Raw genomic sequence first — 11072 nt, 5'->3', positions numbered from 1 at the left:
CCTCAGGCTTGTACAGCGAGTCGGAAAACGTATATCTGTAGATATAGTTTCAGTACTTTTGTGTAGCAAGCGTCTGATTGAAAATTAAAGTGCGTTTTTGAATGATAATGATCAATATGAAGGTTTTGAACAGTACTTCATCTTGCAGAGTGATGTGTCGCTTTAAAGCTGAATCTCATAGAGATGATAAGCAGATGTAGTTACACGTACATAAATTATAGGGCAGAAGATACATAGGTGCACTTAATGCTAAGATTACTGTGAGTATGGGTGAGAACAGAAGCCCCAGATTTCTCAACCGGTAGCAGGAGTGGTGTTAAACATTTTCATTAACTACTTGAATTGGTGTTTATAATGCCGCATAATAATTGTCATATGTTAATTTTTTTTTGCATGAATGAAGTGTCTTACATTTATAATAAAGCATTGTTGCAGGTCAGTGTTATGTTTAATGTAAGTCAGTGAGAGGATTAAATCAATGAAGGCATTGTGAACCCCAAATGAATTTTAATGTCACTTTTTTGTTTTTGTTTTGTTCATTTACCCATGTGCTGCTTTAACTTGGGTCCTCCATCAGACACTGAGGCATTATGTTCAAAATGACCAAAATTTTATTTTATTACTATTTACATCCCTAGGGGTTTAGTTTCCTATTTTAATACTTAACATAAAGAGAGATCATGTGCATATATACATTGTTTTAGGCATGAGGAAATGATTAAGGCTGTTTTCACATATGTTGGTGCGCACCGTGGTGCGGCCTCGGAGCGCACCAAAATACATTGTATCATTTTTCAGTTAGTGCGGTCCGTGTTCACATATATATATTTTTTACTTTACTCGAAATGCCGCACCGTACACCATGTGACAACGGTCAGCGCTGTCATTGGTCTCTGACAGCTCTTACCGTCTCATGACCACCCCCACGTTTCCATGACAACCAGCCTGACAGGGAGAGCGCAGCTATCAAGATGTGGAGATAAACAATGCACGTCTTTGCGAAGTTTCTTTGCTTTAACGCGAAATTGCGTAGCTGTTCTATTAAAGCCTTTCTCACGGAGCCGTTTGCTAAAAAGCCCGTAATGTCACTATTAGTGCGTGGAGGACAGCTATGCATTTATAAAATCATCAGCTCAAACGTAAAGGAGACAGCGAATCTCTCTGCAACGGACCAGATTGGCTTGTTTGTTGTTAACCCACAATATAACACCCGGCTCACGTCACAACGGAAGCCCAGTGGCTCAAACATGTGGAGAACTTCCTGTATTTGGTTCGGTCCGAGGTCCGGCAGTGTTCACACCACAGGTGGGTCGCCCCAGAGTTCGGCGACAGCCGCGCCGAGACCACCTGTTTAGAGCGGTCTCGGAGCGGCCGTTTAGTGCGCACCCGAGTGCGGCTGTTGTGTTCACACTGACCCAAACGCACCGTACTCGGAGCGACACGTCATTTGAGCCGACCTAAACAGTGTATATGTGAAAACACCCTTAGTAAATCTAATTAGTTTATGCAAATGTAAGGAGAAACAGAAGATCAAGCGCCTCTTTTATTAAAGTTTCTTCGCAGATGTCATTCTTTTTATTGTATTCGAAAACTTTGTTTAACATTAAACAGTTTCATCAAAAACTGTGAATTGAGACTTTTATGTAATGGTGTTGAAAATGTTTTTGAGTTTGATTAGATTTAAAACCTTAAAGCCCTGTTTGAGTGTGTGTTTTTATTTTATTATCCTGTTTTCTAATTTGATGAGTATTTCTAATCGCAAAATGTTTATGAATTGGATACAATTATTACAATTGTTTTGTCCTGTGTCTCCATCATGTGGACATATGAATGAATGTCGCATACGTTAATTTTTATTTTATCCTAAACGGGATCAGAAAAAAATCTGCTGTGTAAATTTAACCTCAAAAATATTAAATGACCTTTCAGTAATTCACGATTACCTCATTAAACTCTTGTAAACGTTATATATGTGGGCGCGAAAGTGTCGCGTACGCAGTTGTTTGTTTTTGTTTAATTTACTGTCGGAGCTCGCGCGTCATAATCTTCAAAAATCTACGACCGTTACTTTTACTGCTGAGTTACGACAGACTGACCAAACTTATGGATAGACATCCTAAAAATAGAGCTCGGGCCATGTTCAAAACTGAGCAAAGTAGAGCCGATAACAAGGACCATGATGCTTTGATGAAATCTGACTTTCCTGCCGTCCACATTCAAGAGCTCGGCGGTGGTGAACCAGCTCGAGTTAACATCCAGAGTCAGACGATTTACAGGCAAAATCAACGACATTATGACGATTTCAACCCAGTCAACAAATCCCAGACGCAGGACAGTGGGATTCAACAGGATAACCTTGACAAGATTACATTTCCACCTTTTCCTCCAGTTCAAGCCTCACTAGAGACAGGTAATATAAAGAGTTATCAGGATTTCTCACTAACAGGGATCCCATACGGCAAAAAGTATATTTTCAAATATATTTTTTAAATACACACTACATTTGAAGTGGATCAGAAAAGTGCATCCGAAGACAAGAAAGGGTACGGTTTTACTCTGAAAAAAAGATCTATTTAAAGGTTCCATGGCACAATAGTTTTTTAAGATGTCAAATAAATCTTTGGTGTCCCCAGGGCACATATGTGAAGTTTTAGCGCTAAATACCATATAAGTAATTTATTATAGCATGTTAAAATTGCCACATTGTAGGTGTGTGCAAAAATGTGCGGTTTTGGGTGTGTCCTTTAAAATCCAAATGAGCTGATGAAGCGCAAACACTGATCACAATGATGGTGGTTTGTTGCAATAGAGACAGAGCGCAGCGGGTCATAACCTGAGAACCACGCCCACCGGGGTGGAAAGCGATCCATCCGTCTCCATTGACTTTGTATTGCGAGAAGCCGCCTCCTTGTCATTTCTGGCTTATAACAAAAAACTGAATAATGCCTAAAAGCTGCTGTGTGACAATATGTACAGCTAACAAGCCAAATAACACAGAAATAAGTTTTTATAAGCTGTCGAGCCGTAAAACCCAGCTTTTAAGGAGAATAAAGTGGATCGCCGACTACGTTTCCCCCTATTCACCTTATTTTTCACGACAACAAGGGCGGCGCCATTTCGCTCATTTTGTCAACGTTCTTCCGGCCGCATAGACAATGAGCAGCTGAGGCAGTGACTGAAGGCGACGCGTTAAGCTTAAAAAGCTCACTCGTTTCTTTCTTACCAATTTTAAGCAAACTGAGGAACACCCTTATCCCAAGTAATGGTTCGACTACGATGTTCCGGTAACTTTAAACCACGCCGGGTGTTGAAAAGGTGGCCAGTTTCAGGTAAGCTATCTTAGCTAACTTTGTGCTCGTTCGCCTAAAGTTAGATTTGTGAAGTCCGTTCTACAAATACACTTAAGATCAGTAACGTTAGTTTATAAAATGCAACTATTTGAATGGTTTTAATTGTCCATCTATATTTTTATATTTACGATAGTAGGCTACAACGAGATATTATAGTACATTGCATTCTTACGTGATTTCTACAAGTTACTGAGATTTCAGATGCTAGAATGTCAGTTCATTTCTCATTCAGATATTGATAATGACCTATTTAACAACGTATTATTTAACACTGAAGTTAAAGGTTGTGTGTATAATGTTACTGTCTCTTTTTAATGCATCTCTCTCTTACACACTGTTCTGTTATGGGTGCCATTTATAATATATTAATTCTCATGATGCAAGTTTATTTTAAATACTAACATAAAACTGTTTATGGTTATATTGTTTTCACAGATGCATTGATGTGTAGTGATGCAGTGGACAACTGTGAGGATGATACAATCAACATGTTCCTAAACTGTGATGCAGAAACACAATGGGAGGATCCATCCGTCTCTGACCACAACTACACTTTAAAATCACAACTCAACCTGAAGCAACCTACATCTGATATGGGAAAACAATGGTGTGGTTTCCCGGACAGGGCTTATTCTGGTACCAGGCTAAAATGCAGATTTGAGCTACAATAATTTAAAAACACCTTGTACTGACATACCTCAACATATATGAGTGCCATTGTTTTGTCACAAGATGCGCACCAGTCTTGTTTTTTTGTAGGGTTTGTTTGTAAAAACTAAAATGTCCTAATATAATTAAATCCTAGTCCTGTAAACCCTGTCCGAGAAACTGCTTCAATGTGTTGAGCTGGCACAAATGTACATATCTCTGCTGAGAAACAACCATCTTTGTGTCAGCTTTACACAGGGTTGATATTGCATCCATTACACAGTCGCCAAGCACTTTACCAGTACATACACCAACAGCTTCCAGATAAACACTTGGGATCAGCTCCTGATGACTCCGATAAAGCTGTGTCTTAATTTATTGCAGGGTGGTCTTGCTTTACCTGTTGTAAAGTTACATTAAACCTTCATATGTGATCAGATGCAGTGATATTAAACATTTACAATGTGATCAGATGTTGTGCAATTATATTAAACCTTTACAATGTGATTAGATGTTGTGCAATTATATTAAACCTTAAAATGTGATCAGATGTTGTGCAATTATATTAAACCTTTACAATGTGATCAGATGTTGTGCAGTTATATTAAACCTTTACAATGTGATCAGATGTTGTGCATTTATATTAAACCTTTACATTGTGATCAGATGTAACCTGCCATGCAGTTATATAAACCTTTACAGTGTGATCAGATATTATCTGTAAGGAATTTCTTAAACCATATGTGAGCTTTGTAGATTCCACTTAAAAGGATTTAAGTCTCCTGATTTGAAGGAATAAGTGTTGGCAAGTTTGCAAATGAGTTCTATCATGGTACCACATAAAAACGAAATAGTTATTGGACTGGCTAAGGTGCACATTTGCTTTAAAAAAGACGAAATCACTGTGTAAATATTGGTAGGCATAAGTACTTTAATAATTTCCAATGCTGATCCATCAACTCCTGACAGGACGAGGTAATTAAATATGCCAGGTTACTTGCCGCGGCCGCTTCATATCGTCTAACCACGAGACGATTGATGGGACGATATAAGACTATCCGAGCGTCTTATGAAGTTTTCTCCGTGCTCCTAATTTAAAACATTAACAGCAGTAGCGATATTTGTCATTTGGTTAAAGTTATAGTGAACTACAAACAATCTTCTAACCCCCAAACTAACCACCGAATGCACTGTGCCATATTAGCAGCGGAAGTCGGTTGACAAAATGCGGAAGAGCGAAGAATTAAAAAGGGGCGTGGCGGAATAAGGTGAATTGGACGCAGTTTTACTAATAGGAGTACTATGAAAAGTTGCCTGTTTCCATTTCTGTGTCTTTAAACGCTCGTTTTTTTGAAGTTGAAAGCTTATAAAAACGTATTTGGTTTTTTGGGGTTGTTAGATGTACACCTTGTCACACAGCAGCTTTTAGGTATTCATCTGTTTTTAAGTTTAATCTGTAAATAAGTTTTAATAAGCTGTCGACCCCAAAAAACGAGTGTTTAAAGACACAGAAATGGATACAGGCAACTTTTCATAGTAATACTATTAGTAGAACTGCGTCCAATAGGGGGAAACGTAGTCGGCGATCCACTTTATTCTCCTTAAAGACTGGGTTTTACGGCTTGACAGCTTATAAAAACGTATTTCTGGGTTCTTTGGCTTGTTAGCTGTACATATTGTCACACAGCAGCTTTTAGGCATTATTCAGTTTTTTGTTATAAGCCAGAAATGACAAGGAGGCGGCTTCTCGCAATACAAAGTCAATGGAGACGGTTGGATCAAATTTGCATAACTGTGCTCTGTCTCTATTGAAACTAGGGATGTTAAAAATTAACCGATCTTCAATTAATTGTCGATAAGAATGAAATCGATAAAACTTAACGATTGTCGAAAAAGCAAGCACGTGTGTGTGGCGCCTGCGCAAAGCACATGCACAGTTGGTGAAAAAATAAAACAAGCGCGAAGACGTTATGATCACAACGATGCTCGATGCCAAACATACACCTGGGCTTTTTAACCTTATGCGAGACGAGGCTGGCTGCTAACGCAACGAAATGGCATCCGCAGTGGATCTGAAAGGGTCATCATTAGCGCCTAAACACTGTTGCGGGTTTTCTAATGGAAGGTTGAAATCTTCATAATATAAGCATCTTTGCTGAAAGTACGCCGCAGGTCTAAACCTGAGGTGACGAAGGGAAAATGTGCTTCTTGGATATAATTTCAACAAGCAGTGTATCAACGACTCAGAAAGCGAGGTGAACAACTAGAAAAATAACACTTGATGATAAAGAAACACTTATTTTGTCATGGACGCACAGACTTTCATCCGACTGTGTGGAGTGCCTGTATGAGGCGGAGTTTACTGTGTCTATTAGTCATTATATTTCATTACGAGATTAAATTGATGGTATTTATCAAAACACTAACTACATTGACTCATTTTACAATCCCACTAGCATGTTATTTAGACAAAATAAAATCTTTTAATTTGCTTATTGCACTATTACTGTTAACAATTATTCGATTGATTGACCGTTATTTTAAATCAGTGGTTCTCAATTCCAGTCCTCGGGACCCCCCTCCAGAATGTTTTAGATGTCTCCTTATATGAAACACCTGATTCAGTTCATCAGCTTGTTAGTGTGTTAATTAAGGAGCCTGATGAGTGAAATCAGGTGTTTCATATGAGGAGACATCTAAAACATTCTGGAGGGGGGTCCCGAGGACTGGAATTGAGAACCACTGTTTTAAATGATCATCGAATATGGGAAATTGCATAATTTGACATCCTTAATTGAAACTCAATTGTGCTTCAAATATTTTCTCTACCTATCTTTTTCTCTACACTAAATGGCAGTGCTGTGGTTGAATAGTGCAGATTAAAGGGCGGTATTATTATTATAATAAGAGCTCCTTATGACATCATAAGGAGAGCCAAATTTCAACAACCTATTTTTTCACATGCTTGCACAGAATGGTTTACCAAAACTAAGTTACTGGGTTGATCTTTTTCAAATTTTCTAGGTTGATAGAAGCACTGGGGACCCAATCAGTGCACTTAAAAATTGAAAAAGTCAGATTTTCATGCCATGGCCCCTTTAAATTATTTATTTAAGCTACATATAAACAAAATTTTTTTAAATGTAGCTTAAAACACTGATTATTTGCAACCACTTACCTTAAAAAAATTTAGTAAATTGAATTAATCTCTTTTTCAGTGTATGCAAAAAATATATGTACTGAAATATATTTTGTTTATAAAAATTTATTTTTCAACAATATATTTTGAAATATATTTTAAAAAGCATTTATATTCACGTCGCATTGGAAGAAAAACTTTGTATGTACAGACCTGTAAACAACATTGAACATTTAAATGTATTTTCAACTGCAAAAATTATTATAATTTTATATTTTAGACATTTTATACTTTATACAATTTATACAAACCTTTATATTTTGGTTGGTTAACATATTTTTTGCCATATGGGTTATAAAATTAGAAATGTAAGATATTTGTTGTCCCTGAAATACATTTTGAAATGATAATATATGAAACTATATTTTCAAATTCAAAAATATATTTAATTAACATATTTTGGCAGAAATGTCGGCTATTTTTTGCCGTATATGGGATAATAGAGAGCAATAGGGATAGTTCACCCAAAAAGGAAAATTCTGCTATAATTTACTCACCCTCATGTTGTTACAAACCTGTATTAATTTCTTTGTACCACTGAACACAAAAAGATATTTGTAATAAAGCAGGAAACAGAAGCATTATTGACTTCCATAGTAGGAAAAATACTTTGATGGAAGTGAATGGGGCTTTTGATCGGTTTGTTTACAAACATTGCTCCAAATATATTCTTTTGTGTTCAGTAGAACAAAGAAATTAATACAGGTTTGTAACAACATGAAGGTGAGTAAATGATGACAGAATTTTCATTTTTGGACGAACTATCCCTTTAATAACATTGCTGATCTGTAACACAGACATTTTTAGTGCTGTCCAAAACTAGTGGACCTCACTAAGTGCACTGCACTCATTCAGTCCAACGACACTTTTTTCATGTCATGTTATAATAGCTTTTTCTTCTTAAACTAAGACAACTGCATTTCCACAAACATAACCCCTAAAAGTGATGTAATACATGTACTAGTACGTAATTAACCTAATGCAATTGTAACGGTAAAATAGACCTTTGGAAAGTTTGGAATTATATGAGTTTAGGAAAATAATCCAGAATATTATTTTATTAGTGAATAAAGAAATACAGGAGTACAGGCGTAAGAGAGACACCATCAAAAGGCCAATGAATGCTTTCATGGTGTGGGCGAAGATCCACCGACCCATCCTTGCCCAGGCCAACCCTAATGCTGACAACAGCAACATCAGTGTCATGCTGGGGTTAGAATGGCACAAACTGTCTGGAGATCAGAAGAAGCCATACTATGAAGAAGCACACAAAATTTGTGCACAACACAGGCAGATGTACCCAGGTAAGGAGGCATATTCAAAAATATTAAAGGACATAAATACACATTTAGAAAAAAAAGGTACCAAAGCTGTCACTTGGGTGGTACCCTCGTAAACAAGTAAAGCACAATATAGTACCTCAAACTTTGGATGAAAATGTCTGCCGAATGCATACATGTAAATGCTTTTAATTTATTTTCCCATTGTTCCTAATCAACACAGAATGGGTCTTTCAGCCAAAAAAGAAGAATCATACCCCAAGAGAACCACCTGTCTCCCAAACGTCCTTACCCTCCACTCTGACATATGGACAGAGATCAGTTCCTTACCCAGTCCCCCAAACATCTGTCGGAGAAAATGGCTTACTAGGACAGAGCAGATTTAATACTACAGGTACAGCTTAAATTCTTTGAATCCTTACTCCTAATCAAACACAATTGAACAAAGCTAGATATCATGGTTTTCAGGATAATATACAAAATACAGCCAGTGGTGTCTGATCAGGGTTGAATCAGAACTCGGTTGGACTTGGACACTTCAGGACCGGAGTTGTACCGTACTTTCCCTCTTTTTACAACACAGTAACTCTAAATCTTAAATTACATCTCATACTTTACTCATACACAGCTAATAAGACAGCTGCATTTCAATGGACATCCCCACACATCTCCATGATAGAGCTTTGTATTAACCCAGTGTAATTTTAATGGTCTTGCTTTTATTGAATACACTGTAAAACAAAAAAAGCATAACAATATCAGTTAATTCTGTATGAGCTCACAAGTACAGTAGAAGGGCCAGTGATTTTTAAAAAGTAACAGGGTTGTGCACCGTTTTAGAAATCAGAATTTGAATGGCACAGAACTCAATTGTTCAAGCCAAAATGAAAATCAGCCCATATTTTTCTCACCCTCATGCCATCTTAGGTGTATATGTTTTTATCTTTCAGTCAAACACAGTCAGAGTGTATTAAATAATATGAAATAGTAAATAAATAAAATATTTATATTAAAGGTGCAGTGTGTCAATTTTAGCGGCATCTAGTGCTGAGCTTGCGAATTGCAACCAACGGCTCAGTCCACTGCTCACCCCTCGCTTTTGAAACACAGAGAAGCTATGGTAGCCGCCACCGGACAAATATGCAATCATCAGAGACAACTTAGTAAACACACTTTAAGGGCTTCTGTAGAAACATGTCTGCACAAAATGGCGACTTCCATGTAAGGGGACCCTCTGTGTATGTAGATAAAAATGTCTCATTCTAAGGTAATAAACACATAACGGTTCTATATGAAAGGTCATTATACACCCCTGATAATATAGTTTTGTATATTATTTTGCATTTCTGTCAAGAGATCCTTCAAAAAATTACACACTGCACCTTTAAATAAAAAATATTAAATTATATAATTTAATGAAAAAAATGATTCATTCAATTTACTCAAAAGTGTAAAGTGGTCGCAATCAATTTATTTAAACTACCTGTACATTTAAACAAAACAAAACAAAAAATTGTATTTAAATGTAGCTTAAATAAATTGATTGCAACCACTTACCTTAAAAAATTGTAAATTGAATGAATCATTTTTTTCAGTATTGCTCTTTTCAGCTTTAAAATGGCATTGAATAGTGCCCAATTTTAAAGCTCCAAAAAGTACATCCATATATTATAAACTATTCCATACAGTTAAATATCTATGGATAATGGATTAATATAATTGACTGTGTTTGGCTAAAAGAAAAAGTAATAAACAGCTTGAGGATGAGTAAAATGTGGGCTAATTTTCATTTTTGGGTGAACTGTTATTAAATACCTGATTTTGGATTGAATTTGAATTAAAATAGCAAATAAGGATGCAAAATTGTCATTTAAATGTGAAGGAAAATCCCTGTCAAAATCACACTAATGAATAATTCTCTGATGTTATGTTCCACATTCATGATACAGCCAGCTTTAACCAAACCATGGAGATGCAACAAGGTGTTTCGATGCCAGTGTCCAGCTCTGCCCATCTCTACCTACCACCACAAGCAATGAATCCCTCAAGAATGTTTCTTAACACTCCTTACTTTACTGCCTCTCCACACCTTTGCATGTGTGCACCCCAGTTCTACCCATCAGTGTAAGTTTTAAAATGATCTTAAACATTGATTTGTAAGGTAGTTTTATAATGCTGAAACAAAAATGCTGAAACATTTTAAATGTATTTTCCCCACAGTGCCATTCCAAGATCAGGCTGTTACTGGCAGATGCCATTTTCTGAAGGCCTGAGGACTGAAGAATTGCCTGTCCAGAATCAGAAATATACCTACAATTTTCATTGCAATTTGGGGGACAAAAGCCAATAGATGATATATTAGACTGTGATTTTGTAATGTATATTGTAATATGACATGTATATTTAATGTGTCTGCCAGAAAATAAAAATTGTTTGAATTGCTTACACAGTGCATGATGCTTTTACAAATTGCAATCTGATATAAAACTAAACTTTGCACAGGCTGCTGATGTTGATTTGCAAAGACTTTACAAATTTATAAAATCACAATGAAAAGATTGAGTGTATTTTACGTCATCACCTGTAACTGATACG

The 11072-nt window shown here is 36.5% G+C and overlaps 1 protein-coding gene and 1 long non-coding RNA gene across 2 annotated transcripts; both read left to right on the top strand.

The window, feature by feature from the left end:
• The first annotated feature begins 2015 nt into the window (after nucleotides 1-2015).
• LOC129424500 (uncharacterized) lies at nucleotides 2016-10922 on the top strand. The gene is made up of 5 exons (XM_055181193.2): nucleotides 2016-2410; nucleotides 8262-8501; nucleotides 8701-8871; nucleotides 10427-10601; nucleotides 10698-10922. Exons 1-5 carry the CDS (start codon nucleotides 2104-2106, stop codon nucleotides 10825-10827), a joined length of 1023 nt encoding a protein of 340 aa, XP_055037168.2. The 5' UTR covers nucleotides 2016-2103; the 3' UTR covers nucleotides 10828-10922.
• LOC141366087 (uncharacterized) lies at nucleotides 3079-4505 on the top strand. Its single transcript, XR_012371080.1, has 2 exons — nucleotides 3079-3329; nucleotides 3786-4505. It is a non-coding gene; the product is annotated as an uncharacterized lncRNA (long non-coding RNA).
• Nucleotides 10923-11072: the final 150 nt, after the last annotated feature.

Source organism: Misgurnus anguillicaudatus, chromosome 9, assembly GCF_027580225.2.
Source record: "Misgurnus anguillicaudatus chromosome 9, ASM2758022v2, whole genome shotgun sequence".
NCBI lineage: Eukaryota > Metazoa > Chordata > Actinopteri > Cypriniformes > Cobitidae > Misgurnus > Misgurnus anguillicaudatus.
Note: the sequence above shows the minus strand (reverse complement) of the source record. Positions and strands in the feature narration are given on the sequence as shown.

Coding starts and splice junctions, on each gene's coding strand:
- LOC129424500 (XM_055181193.2), top strand. CDS start 2,104: ATGGATAGACATCCTAAAAATAGAGCTCGGGCCATGTTCAAAACTGAG. Junction 2,411..8,261: donor TCAAGCCTCACTAGAGACAG/GTAATATAAAGA, acceptor TTATTTTATTAG/TGAATAAAGAAATACAGGAG. Junction 10,602..10,697: donor CCCCAGTTCTACCCATCAGT/GTAAGTTTTAAA, acceptor TTTTCCCCACAG/TGCCATTCCAAGATCAGGCT.